The 14,249-nt window shown below is 44.2% G+C and overlaps 1 protein-coding gene across 3 annotated transcripts in view; it reads left to right on the plus strand.

The window, feature by feature from the left end:
• Positions 1-14,249, plus strand: part of ROCK2 (Rho associated coiled-coil containing protein kinase 2) — a 582,433-nt gene that overhangs the window by 248,626 nt on the left and 319,558 nt on the right. For all 3 annotated transcript variants that reach the window (XM_086926333.1, XM_086926334.1, XM_086926332.1), the window contains exon 2: positions 4,578-4,659. In XM_086926333.1, coding sequence (XP_086782459.1) covers positions 4,578-4,659 — 82 coding nt within the window. The remainder of the gene's footprint in view (positions 1-4,577; positions 4,660-14,249) is intronic.

Genomic DNA, 14,249 nt, shown 5'->3' on the forward strand with positions numbered 1-14,249 from the left:
TAATAAAAAATTGAAAAATCATGCGAACAGTGGCCAGCTTCTGCGCCATCGTCATAAACAAATCCTTTTGAATATCTGCTTATATTTTGCCATGAGGTTTGCTTTTAGGAACTCTGTTATAGTGGATTTGGAACATTGCTTATTGTTTGTTGCGTCAGTTTTTAATATGGTAAGCAGGCCCGGTTCTAACAGGGGGGCCGGGTGGGCCAGGCTCCATGCTAAGCCCAGATCAAGTTTTCAGTGCCAGTCTTCGTAGAGCATAATGTCAAGGCTTAGGTGCGGTAACAGGGAACTCCTTAACCTTTTTACCACTATTACAATCTGCTTGGAATCCTGGTGCTAAAGACTAGGCTGCTGGAAAGTGTAAGAGTTGGCCTGTTGAGTATTTACATTAGCTTTTACTCTCAAATAATGATCTAAATACACTGTATGCCTGTTTGGAAGAAGATATGATGAAAATGTTGGGCTTGTAGGCTACCTACAGAATTGACAAAAATTGGGCCCACCCCAATGAACTCTTGGCCCATCCAGATGAAAACTCCTGGAACCGTGCCTGATGGTAAGCTAAACAGAATCACCCCTCACTCAAATAAAGAAGGGGGATATTCATTAATTGATGAATGCAAATCTCCATTAATTGATCATTGCAAATCTCCATGTTTCCTTCATGAAGTAGTACCCAGACCGCTTGTAGAGAAACTAAAGGGAGAGAAACCTCGCGCTACAGACCGAAGCAAAGAACCACCAAAAAGTGATGCAATTTTATGACAATAGAAAATATCGGAGCCGAAAACAAAGGAACAAAAAAAACTGAAAATTGAAAGAGAATACATCGAAATAAATTTAAGACACAAACGATTACAGTAAAAAGAAAAAAAAACGGGCTTTTTGGGCCTGCTGTATATTTACAATACACTGTACGCTCTAGACTATACGTTCTGCAAAAAGGCTCCCCTGGGATCCCCTTCATTGAAAATAGATGTTTAAAATTAAAACAAGGCGGCAGCTGAAATATTGTGGGAGTTGTGGAAATACTTTGCGGTTTGTAATCGGCACATGAGGTCCAGGCATCCTCGGAATGTGAATGTAAAGGACGGCGCGGGAGCACGCGAGGACGCCTGAGGAGGCAGCGCCGGGTGAGCACCACCGCCCGGCGCCGCAGACACCTGCTCACCGCGGAGGACGTGTGTCACCGGGGCCGAGCTGTCCTGACCCTCACTCCCAGTGTGAGGGCGTCCCGTCTGGCATCCCAGCCGCACGCCCTGTTTTTTACGTTTACTCCTACGGTGCATTTGCTTACCCGACGCTATATTTAGCCGCGTGGCTGCTCTCTCAACCCTTTTAACTGTAAGCGGAAGTGAGCAGTGAAATCATTGTGGTAACACGTTTCCTGCTTGAGATGACTCGGCGCCTACAGATGTCGTCGTTGTTTTTTTGCTCTCCTTCAACCTTATATGTACTTTTCTTGAACCTTTTATTGAACGTGTGGGATTCGCTTGGTATGATTTTTTTTTTACATTTATTGTTCACTGGAATAGAAAACATCCTGCCAAGCAGTGATGAGCAGTGAAATGAAAAGCGCACGGAAACGTTTATCGTGCCTGTGTTTTTCAATTTCTTAACCCCCAACCATCATTGTATCTATAACAAAAAGTAATATATTTTTTTGTAACGGGTATTGGATTAACGTATCTGTGTTTGGCCGCAAATACTGTCAAGGGGAATGCCCACTGGAAGATTATGGGTGGCAGGCTACCAATATAGGCAAGCTCCTCAGCGCCTCACATAGGGGTAACAAGCGCTGTATAAATGCTACATACAATACATTTTTAATTATCAAGTGTGCAGATAATTTGCCAGGCGCTCAGTGCCTCGGCACTGTGGAATGGGACACAAGGGCGGATTTTTATCAATATTTCAGATTTTCTATCTAGCTGCGATGCTTGCGGGGGTCATGAAAGATTCCAAATTCATTAAGGGATTGGAAAGAACACCAAGGTTTCTAGTGAAAACTGCAAAAGTCCGTGTGTCAGGAGAGAAGCAGATAGAGGGTGTGCAAGTAGTCGTAAAACCTGTGGAAAGAATAAAACATGTCTTAGCTGAATTCAGCATGGTGGGACATAGGCCTGCCCACTGAAGAGGAGAAGTAAGAACCATAGGGTATTATTATACAGTCTCGCTGAAGCACCCCTGCTTAACATTATCCTCATCATGCTGGCGGGCTTTCTGATAAAAATCAGACATTTAGGATTCAAAGCTTCTCATGGAATGTCCTTAGGCTAACTTTGATACCTTACCCATCTGTATACACCCCACAGCGTACAATCCGATACTCGGCACTTCCAAACCCATCTAAACCACCCTGCCTGCCTTCCTGATTCCGGTCCTTCTCTCTTCTGGGGTATGGTACTGCTTTATATTTATGGAAACTTGTCATGGTTATGTGTAAGGAGTTTTAGATCTTCGGGTCCTGAGTGTTGTCAGTTGGATTGCAAAGGTGGCTGAGGCATTTTTACTTATTGAAGAAACTTGAATTAAACTTATGTGTTGAACCTTCATGAATGCGGTCCCTATTCCTTCACATCAGGCCCCACCTGATTCTTCTACTGACCTTTGGGGCTATTCCTACTCTGAAGGAATTAAAAACAGCACTAAGAACTCACTTCTTTAAGTGTTGAAGGAAATAGGGATAGTCTAGTCCATCCAGGGATTTAATATTGTAAATGTGCCCCTTTTTTATTAGTGCTACCATGTACGTCTCTATCTGCCCATTATGCCTATTATATAAGCTTTGTACTATTTTTAAATGTTTGTCCACTCTTACTGGTCTTGCCCTCGCACAGTGTAACTAGAACATAGCATTTGCAACCTACGTGCTTCTTTCAGAAACAGGCATCCTGGGACCGGTTTCGGGGTCTTTCGCTTTCTCGCCCTAAGTGCGCTGGGTATGCCCAAACGTGGGTCTGGGCTCACTGTGCCACTGGTTGCAGGCTAGCCTGGCTGATGAGTGGCGAAACCCCAAAACTGGTCCTAGGATGCTTGTTTTCGGTCCATGAAGGACTGGCTTGGCAGTTCCGGCTGGACTGTTCCCATGAGGGACGGGGTCAAGACTGATTTGCATATGGCTGGATCCAAACTGGGGTGGGGTGGTGTGCTGAGAATAAAAACCATGGATTTAACCCAGATCCCTTTACTGGGAGTGAATGTTTTGATTTGTTCTGCATTCGGTCCATTATTTGTGTGTCTATTGCTTTCTCGCCCTTAGTGCGCCGAGTATGCCCTTGCATCAGTAGGGGCTGAGGAGGCCCCCTTCATTATGGGTCTAAACTAGGGTGGCTTGGTGAGCAAAAGAACAATGGATTTAACATATATCTCTCTACTGGGGGTGAATGTTTTGATTTGTTCTACGTTCCTTCTATCATTTGTGTCTTGCTTTCTTGCCCATTACTGATTGAAGCAGATTATAAAGCCAAATACCAAAGTGCTGCCAAATCAACAGCTCCTACTGTCACCTTAGAAAACTAAAGCAAACCGAGCACTCCCTCAGGCTCTCAAGGGTGAATCATACTGTATCTGGATTGTAATGTGTATATAGACAGTAGCCTGCACTGACCTAGCAAGCCAAAGAAAACAGAAGATCTTTGGAACACGATCAATACACATAAGGCACTAAACGTTCTTATGCATACTATTTCTAATACAAACATTGACCAACTTCCCGCAAACGCATGCAACAAAACGCCCACACACAACTTTAGCACTTAGAGTGGATCCCCAGGATGTATAGAAAATGGTGCTAAGATTTATGAAAGCATTCAAGAGGATAGGCACATATATATTTGAAAGAGGGTCTATATACAAATGTTTTAATGTAGAATAACCCCTGCCTGTAATTATCTCTGTACAAGCAGTGGCATAACAAAACGCGACTGCCCCTCCCCCCCTCCCTCTCCAAGACATGCTGAAGGAGCCATCACACTTGCATCAGTAGGGTCTGAGGGGGCACTCTCCATTATGTGCAAACCTGCCACCCACCCCCTCCCCCACTCGCCGGGGCTTTTTTTTTTTTTACAAAGGGGAAGGTAGCCTTCTCTACATCTCGTGTATTTTATTTGTAATGAATTTGAAGCAATTACAGGCTCATATTAGGACTCTTATGTCAGCTTGGTAGTTGGTTTTAATTGTACACTTTTTTATTCATACAATACTTTTGTGCATTTATGTAACACTTAAGTCGGAGACTCAAGTGGTCACTCGAATATTAAATGTGCGCGCAGAATCCCTTTGTGAGCAGATTAAAAAGTGCCATGTAATGACTGCTAGCGCCACTCAGACACTAATATCATAACTTTACCTTGTTCTAAAATATCAACAAATTCAGAAAGTCTCTGTATATTAAATAGTGGAATTGACAAACTCTTTTCTGATTTCATTGTACACAGGTAATTCCTTATGGTGAAAAGAAGCACTGTATGCATTTTTATCATGATTCTCTGTATCTAGCGTATGCGTTTTTAACATCGGATTCTCTAAGTCTAGTGCTGCTCTAACTTGTTTTCTTTGGTGTGTTTTTTTAGGATGGCCTCAACTCATTGGTTCTCGACCTGGATTTCCCTGCATTACGGAAAAATAAGAACATTGATAATTTCCTCAACAGATGTAAGTACATGGAAACTCTTGGCTAATCTTCTTTGACTGAAACTGTATTACCCGTCTGTCAGGGCTTATTATTGCTGTGTCTTGTTCTTATGCACAAAGTTCATGCCAGGATAGAGCAGGGTATTGCATGCCTTTTTTGAGTCACCCTGATTTAACGATGCTTTGTGTGAATACTGTTTGCATCCCTACTGCGAATGCAGAACCTGCTGGGATACAGATATTCTATCACACCCATTGCTTTGAGGACCTAAACAACGTTTTGGTCTTCATCCGGTCCTGTAGACGGTTTTGCGCTTCCATGGGCCATGTAGTCTTTGTGTTTCTAGATTTAGAATGATGCTTTGAGACCACCTTTCCAGTAACCCTTTTTTAACTTGGCTTGCCTCACTAGGAGCAAACTGTTGCTTTGATGTGGTCATGCATTCAAGACTTTCCTGAAGTATGTTATGAATGCTTCGCTGTGTCCTGAGAGCGCGTACATGGGGCGTGTTTGAGTGCTGCTCTGGGATCAGTGTTCCTCCAGCAACGAATGGCAGCCAGGCTCTCCTGCTCTCTCTGGACTGAGGCTCTAGAGGGCTTGTCAGCAGCACACCCTTTGCATTGATATCCCCAAGCAGCAGGCCTCTGACTCAGACGTTACCCCAGACTCATTCACAGCCCGCATGCTGTTGGCTACCTTTTTTTTGTGCCTGCCTGTAATCACCTCCCGTTTAGCTCCCCGCCCTTTCTCCCTTATCGCGCCAAATACTGTCATTTATTCAGTTGCGGCGACCATGGGTTCTTGCCGACTACCTGGCGCAAATGTCTCTCGGGGATTGTGATGGGGACAGGCATTCATACTATCACAGATCAAGGTACCAGACCTTACTGCAAAGTATACCTCACCATGCACATAGCAGCTTTAAGCAGTTCCCTTTTCTCGTCCTATTTTCTCTACCCTTGTTGCCATTAATGTTTGAGTGTGATTATTTTGCTCCAACAGATTTGTTGTTGTGTTTTGATTTTCATTCCTAGTTTGAGTCCCTCTTTGACCGATGATGACGCAGCCAGTCGAATGCTCGTCTTGGGTGCTACAGCTTGAGGAGCTGTGATTGCTGTTCTAACCTAAATGTTAACTTTCTTAGTTGACATTTGTCAGGTGTTTTCATTATTTTTTTCCTTCAAGGCCTCAGCAAGTGTGAGTTCAGTACAGCTATTAAGGGTCGTATTATTTAAGCGATTGGAATACTTTTGATCAGGAAGTCAATTTGACCAGAATCTTTTTTGAGCTTGTACATTATTGTGGTATTCAGGTGAATGAGATTTCTTATTTACATTTTTTTTATGTTCTTCAGTGCCTACCTAATGTGTGTAACATATGTCCATGTACAGTTTATTTATTCATGCTATCCTGAGTGATTGCCATTGTAGTTTTGTAATGGGATTTGTCATCTGTTTTCGGTCCAATGTTGCAGTTCCTGTTACTGCTATTAACCTCTGAAATATATGTATTGACTGAAACTACATCTAGACTGGAATTCCTTAGACATATTGTGACACATTTTTCTTGAGTAACCCATGTTTGATATTGCCGCCTTTTTAACTTTTTTTTATTTATTTATGAACTGTGCGATTACTTAAAATCATTACAGTATAGAAAAATACAGTTTGGTTCAATAAAATACAGTAAAATGCAGTAAAAAGCCCCCCCCCCCCGCTCGGTATACACTGGTCTGGCCCATTAGTACCGATAATTGTTCTCGGTGCGGACTATGTTCACTGGTGCTATACATTATTAAAGGAATTAAAAATTTAGAGTCAACGTGAGACCTCGCTTACTAGAGTCTGGAGGGCGTATATAAGTTTGAGATCCTCAGTTGCACTGTGGACTACATTGGGCCCAGGGTCGGCACCGGTTGGATACCTCTGACCGATGGAACCCTTTTCTTTTTGGCAGCTCCCTGTATTATCTATGGATTGCCAACTTTGGGACGACGGGTCACAGGGCTCTTTGGGATGGTATCCTTTAATTGGTCTTCGAGTGCCATTTTAATTTGATGGATGAACTTGCCTATCCTAGCTAGTAAACATGTTGTGGTTTCAGAGAAACACCAATCCGAGGCCTCTTTGCAAGTTCTATGGCCCAAGATGCGTAGTGCCGGACGTAGCAGACGCTGTCGGTCGCTGGCCAGCTTGGTACAGCAGCATAGCAAGTGTAGCCAGGATTCTCTGCGATAATTGCAAAGTCGGCAGGCAGTGGCTCCGTCCGGGCGTGCCCAGCGTGGATTGAAGTCCGTTATCCTGAGGGCCAAGATTTCTTATTTACATTTTTTTTTATGTTCTTCAGTGCCTACCTAATGTGTGTAACATATGTCCATGTACAGTTTATTTATTCATGCTATCCTGAGTGATTGCCATTGTAGTTTTGTAATGGGATTTGTTATCTGTTTTCGGTCCAATGTTGCAGTTCCTGTTACTGCTGTTAACCTCTGAAATATATGTATTGACTGAAACTACATCTAGACTGGAATTCCTTAGACATATTGTGACACATTTTTCTTGAGTAACCCATGTTTGATATTGCCGCCTTTTTAACTTGACTAAGTAGTTTGCGGCATATTTCTCATTTATCTTGAACAATGAACAAGTCTCCAGGCAGGGCCTTTTGTTGACTCTTCCAACCCAAATGCTTGCCAATCCCGGATTTAAAAGACTATAGTATGACCTCCCTAATGCATTTGTTGACAACTAGTTGTATGTCTCCCAGAGCAAAAGAGTCCTCAAGATCCTTTCAGTTGACTTTCGAAATGTTAAAAAAGAGTTATAAAGTGCATATATTTGTGTTCTGTGACCTGACAGTTTGAGAGCTTGGTTTACTCTTAATTTGGATTTGTATGCTTCGGTAAATCCACGTATGTTTTTTAGTCTCTTTTAGTTAGGTTGTTCATTTTGGTGACACTCATGAGTCTGCCCTTTCCTACTGGTCTGCACATGAAAGATCAAAGGGAGGCCAATTAAGATTTCCTTGAAAATTTGTTCTACATTTGTAAAAAGGTTTGTTGCCTTAGGATTTGGTAGCTTTCTTTGTTTGCTATTAGTTCTTTATTAATTAGAGTAGACCAATTAAGAATATTGTGCTCTATCAGGTGCAGATAAGTCCGACCAGTCTTCGAGGTTCAATCTTCACATTGCGGCCTATTGATGGTCCTGTGATTTCCCTTGCTCCTGCTTTATATATTACTTAGAGGAAAGCCTCAATTTTATAACCTGTAACAATTGCTTAATTCCAGGCTTGCTTTGCCCCGTCCCCCGAAACTTTTTCTGGTGTTAGTCCATTTGGTGCAACGTTCTAAATGTTTTTATTTGAGAAAACTGTCTGCCTAATGATGCTTATCAGAAACCATAATTTCACTTAGTACATATTTTGTCACTGAAAACAAACACTTTTAAAGCCACAGTGTGGATGCAATCGGAAAATGCCTGTTAAAAAAGAAATTCACCCAAAACAACAATTCATTTGTTGCAATGTTATGGTTGTGATTCAAAACTGAGAAAAACAGTGAAATAGATCGGCCATGCTGACATACTTGGCCATAAATCCTGCTATGCACTGCTCATAAGACCCTTGGCACAGATACTTTCTTTTTGCTTGGCCGGGGCCTGTTGAGTTGGGGGTGGGGCTAAGGTCAGGCTCCACTTCGGTCCTGACCAGCGGGCTCTTAGTTCAGTCAGTACACAACACCGCTCCCTCCCCAGTGGTTCACTGGGCATGGCCTTATTCTCTTCCTCACCTGGTGCCCACTGTTCTTTGTCTTATCCAAGATAATTCTGTGCCCAGGGCAAGCCCTTTGATGCTCATTGCCATAGTTTCTATAGTACAGAGGTCTTCAAAAGGTGAGGCACACCCCCATTGTGCTCTGTGGTTCTATTCCCAGAAAAGGGGTTTGGGGGGCGGGGCAGATGCCGCAGGAAGCACTTAGTTTTGAAGATTGCCTGGAAGTGCAACTTTGTTTATTTATTAATTTTCGAGACTGTTTTCATTTACAAGCGCAGTTAAAGTGCTTACAAAAAACGTATGAGAGCTGTGACACTGAACGTCATGGTGGTAGGGTCAAAGACCTGACTAAAAAGAAGAAAACATTCTGAAATTATTATGTTCTTTTTTCCACCTTCAGGTAACTGCAGAGAAAAGAAGATACACACCTTAAATGAAAACTAAATAGAAGTTGGGCTAATCAGTGGGAAATTCACTATTTTACATTATGAAACCTCATTTAGTTAATGCAATTACTGCCGATGTTGGAGTGTGAAACCAGATCCTGGTTGGTGCAGCGGGGAACAGGGGCTTGTGTATTTATAATGCTATGAGGTCTCCTCTTGCAACAGAAAACATTGTAAATATGCTAGCCTTATTTTAAACCATGTGTTACACACTGTTGATGATAGGTTGCTGCAGAATAAGTTAGTGTTTAATATAAAACAAGTACTTTCAAAGTGTATATTTTGTAATAGGTAATCAGACTGTACCTAGTCCATGTAATTTATAAAGGTCCACTAAAAGGGCAATTTCTAGAACTCGACAGTCTTGTCATATTTCAAAAATAATAAAGTGTTGTCCTCATGAAACTTAGTGACTCCATCAATTAAAGCCTATGGTGGGTCCCAAGCAGCCTTTACATTTGACGATTACCCAATTGATCACATATACATTTCTTAAGGTAGCAGGCACCTTGATGAGAAGGCCTATTTGGTCTTTAGTTCTCTTTCCTGCCCTCTTCCACTTCAACCCTTTCCAGGGCGGCTGTGTTTCTAACAAAACGTATGGGAAATGTTTTTGTAAAGTTAAAAAAGCATGGGCACATTGGTCCCCATAGATCCTGCCTGTTTCGGCATGCAAATGTTCTTTCAGGTGAGTTGAGTGTGGCAGGAAGGCCAGCAGGGTTGCGTTTAGATGCGGAGCCCTGATCAACTGCACCCTGGGTCCCCAGAGTAAGGGCCCAGGAGAAAGTGGAAAGGGGCGAGTTCCATAGACTGGCGTGCTATCTGGAGGCTAATTTTTCCATCATCAAACAAACGGAGACCGTTTTCTCAGAGAGATACCCTGAGGAAGATGACACAGTATGGGGGCTCTTTGTGTTTTTTAAAACAAAGGACCAGCCCTACCATTAGTGCAGCAGGCGCAGTGCACTGGGACCAAGGATGTGAGTGGGGCAGTGCACCACAATTATGGCTTTACTAGCATACACTAGAGTGTGGAGCCATTTTCCTTACTAATATTACTGCACTGGCCACTCTTGTTGCATAGGGAGCAGGCCCCAAGTAATGGGAGATTTGTGGTACTTTTACTTTTTTAATTACACAAAGGGGCAGACGGCCTTCTTGGGCATCAGGCCTGGGAGTGATGTACCTGTGTGGAGTGGGTAGAGGATTAAGCCTGTTTCGTAGGGCTGTAGGTGTCGCTGGTGGTGCAGGTGCATTGGCACCGAGGCCCTGGTCCCTTTGCACCTTTTGGGGATGGGGCAAGATTAGGGATCATATTTTTAACAGAGTAGAAGAGACAACCCCTTTCGCAAGGCAGTAGCGTTTATTAGTGGTTGAGTCAAGTGGCCATGGGGTCTATGGGTGTGAGGGACTAATGCATCACAATCATGACCATCTTACTTTCCAAAAAGAGGCATTGTGCTTTGCTAGCATTGAAGTTGATGAAACTCTCTGCGAAGAGGGGGCAATGTGTGCAAGCTCATTTTTTTCTGAAAGGGACATAGTCTGCTTCATGTTTGGAGTGATGGGTAAGCATGGCTGATTGCTAATTTTAAAATAACTCACTTGTGCCGAATGTCACCTGACAAAGATTTTATAAGTGCACGTTGTGTTTGAAATTGATTGCTAATTTTATTCACTCACCCTCTGTGCACAAACGATACTCCCCAGAACTGTAAGGGGCATCAGGCGCTAATTTTCTGGTCTGCGCTCAGTGTTCAAGCCTGCCCGCCACGGTCCGACTCGGTATCCATTACCGGAGGGCGGGGCAGGTGAGAGCCAGACACGCCCAGCAACCCCGAGGCAGTCGAGCGATTAGCGCTCTAGCACCACTTTGCCAAGGACTATTTAGCCACTCGTCGGCCCAAGCGCGCAGCGGTTGCGGGCAGAGGGGGCGCCTTCGACAGCGCCAAAGATTAGCCTAAGACCAGCCCGGCTGCGCCCGTCCGCGACAGGACAGCGAAAGGGGCCATGGGGGCTACTACTTTCAACCTGGAAGTCCCCCTTCCTCCAGGATAACCTATTCCCCTCAGGTACTTCGAAATCTATGGGTCAAACAAATGCACGATTGTGTTACGGGAGAGAACCCTTATGTGGAGGGTCCTTTTTCTTGCCGCCACTGTCGTGCCCAGTTCACTATACATATTCAGGAAGTTTGCACTAATGGATGTTCCACCGTTCATACACCCACCCCCAATGTCACTAATAAAACCGACAGCACTCTCATTGGGAGGAAAAATCTTCTCTGCAACATAAGGTCGCTACCCAAACACACATCTGAGGTATGGGACCTAATTTCCTCTAACAAACCAGATTTATGTTTTCTCACTGAAACCTGGCTCAAACTCCATTTGACCCCCTCCATTACACTAGCAATCCCGACCGGCTACAAAATAATCAGACTAGACCGTCCCACAAAAATAGGAGGAGGGATCGCGATCATACATAGGCAGGAAATTAACTGCTCCATAGTAGCGGAACTGAGCACCCCAGACATCGAATTATTGATTTTCAAATCTGCTCTTTCTCCCAAAAAAAGCCGGATCGGAGCTCTGGTCTATCGCCCACCTGGACCTTGCACTAACTTCTCCAACACACTACTAGAGAACCTTGCCCCTTATGTAAACAATGACAGGGATTTTGTACTAGTAGGAGATTTTAATATACACAGCAAGCAGAAAGACTGCAAGGAGGCGCAATCTGTACTAAATGACCTATCCCTACTAGGACTAATACAACAAAACTCGGGACCCACACACCAGGCAGGTCACACCCTAGATTTGATCCTATCTAATTCCCCTATAGTCACATGCCTACCCCCTATCCAGGTTAGCTGGACCGACCATTTTATCATCGAATTTTACACTCCTCACTCCAAACCTGCCCCCTCTGGGCCTATTCCCCTTCCCAGCGAACGGCGTCAATGGCACAAAGTCAATGAAAGCGCATTTAAAGAAAGATTTACTGAACCCTCCCTCACCCCCTCTAAAAATATAGAAAGTGCCCTCAAGAAATTCGAAATAGCAACTAGGACTGCCATAGACTACTTAGCCCCCTTAAAACAATTTAGACCCCGACCAGCCAATAAGCAAGAAATCTGGTTTTCTGATGACCTCAGGGCACGGAAACAAGCAGCTAGGAAACTAGAAAAGAAATGGAGAACTTCTTGCCTGACGACTGACAGGAACCACTACTGGGACTCACTATCCACCTACCACAAAGCCATCCGTACTGCGCGAAAAACCCATATTGCATCCCAAATCACAGCCGCAGGGAACTCCTCCAGGGTCCTATACCAAGTATTACAATCCTTTGTTAAACCTGTAGCATGTGAAAGCTCTGAGCTGGTATCACAACAGCTTTGCGACAAAATATCTCTTTTTTTTTACCAAAAATAATAGATACCATCTATGAGAAAATAGTCAACACCAATAAAGCCATGATCACTGACATAGCCCTTGTCCAACACGATACGGAATATAAGTAAAACATACACACCCTGGATATTTTCCCCCTATCGCCCCCGAGGAGACATCAGCACTGACCACGCAGATAAAAGGCGGCAGCCCGGATGACACTATTCCAGCCAGACTAATGCCCACTCTACTTAGAATACTATGCCCGATAATTGGGAAACTCGTTAATCTGTCACTTAGCACAGGCACCGTCCCCAGAGAATGGAAGCGTACCCTAGTAAGGCCTATTAGGAAAAACACTTCCACACCATGGACCGAACTGGCCAATCTCAGGCCCATCTCCCTGCTACCCTTTTTGGGAAAACTGACTGAAAAGCACGCCAACCGTCTCCTATCCAGCTATATTGAACTTGCTGGCGGCCTGGACTACTCCCAATCTGGGTTCAGGCTGAAACACAGTACAGAGTCCACCCTTCAGTCTGTTACTGATGACTTGCACATGTACCAGGGCAAAGGCTACTCCGTGGTATTATTGGATTTGTCTGCAGCGTTCGACACATGTGTCACATACCATCCTGATTGACCGGTTGGCGAACGTGGGAATCAAGAACAAAGCCCTTGCCTGGCTAAGGAGCTTTTTATCCGATCGCACCTAGACTATCACCATGGGTGCATATTGTTCAGCGGAGGTAGAGATTTCAAAAGGGGTGCCACAGGGCTCCTGTCTGAGCCCAACCCTCTTTAACATCTATGTGGCACCCCTGGCAAGAGTGATGCGCAAATTTGGCTTCATTCCCGTGTCATATGCTGATGACGCGCAGCTCCTCTTCCCCTTTAAGACTCTCTCCGCTGAAGTAAAGAGCTCCTTCTCATCAGGCATGAAGGCAGTAGCACAATGGATGTCCACTAACTACCTACAGTGCAACGTCAGTAAGACAGAGGTTATGCTGTTCGGGGAGGCAAAAATACTATGGACCCCAGACTGGTGGCCGCATGACCTTGGAACTGTCCCAGAACCTAAACAGGTCGTCAAAAATCTGGGGATCCGAATTGACCAGGAACTATCGCTGAAACAACACAGTAACTACGTTACAGGCTCATGTTTCCACACCATCATCCTGTTACGCAAAGTCTTTCCCCTGCTGCCAGATCCCTTCAGGAAAACCTTAGTCCAAGCCCTTGTCTTAAGTCGAATCAACTACTGCAATGGCCTGCTTCTCTCCGCCAATGAGGGAGTGCTGGCCAGACTCCAGGTAATTCAAAACACGGCGGCCCGCCTAGTCCTCAATGCCCCCCCAAGAACTACATCTAAGCCCCTCCTTGACAAACTGCACTGGCTCTCAATTCGACAGAGGACTAAATTCAAAATATGCTGTCTGATACATAAGACCGTAAATGGACAAGGCCCCAGGTACCTGGAAAAGAAATTCATTCCATACATTCCCCCCAGATCTCTCAGATCCAGCAACAGTAATCTACTGGTAGTGCCTTGTGTCGAGAAGGCTAGACACGGAGGTAAGGCACTCTCAGTAGTGGGACCCACACTATGGAATAAACTACCTCTGACTCTCAGATTGTGTTCTGAACATCTGAAATTCAGAAACAACTCAAAACTCTTCTGTTCAAAAATGAGATCTAGTCCCCGCCAATACCGCATCCTCTGTTTATGCTAACTGGCCCAAAAGCGCAGAGATACCCCAGTTGGAGTCGATTCAAGCGCTATAAAAACCCATAAATAAATAAATAAATAAATGGCGGACAAGGGGTGAAAGAGGCAGTGAAGACAGGCTGCTATTCAGGGTTGCAACTATCATTAGTGCAGTTGCAATGGCACCAGGAGTGAGAGGGGCTCATAACACCCCAATTATGTGAGATAGTGTTTTTTTTGTCAATTTCTGATTTTGTTTGACATTTGTTCTTTCATAATTCTCACAC

The sequence above is a fragment of the Lissotriton vulgaris genome, chromosome 6, assembly GCF_964263255.1.
Source record: "Lissotriton vulgaris chromosome 6, aLisVul1.2, whole genome shotgun sequence".
Classification (NCBI taxonomy): Eukaryota; Metazoa; Chordata; class Amphibia; order Caudata; family Salamandridae; genus Lissotriton; species Lissotriton vulgaris.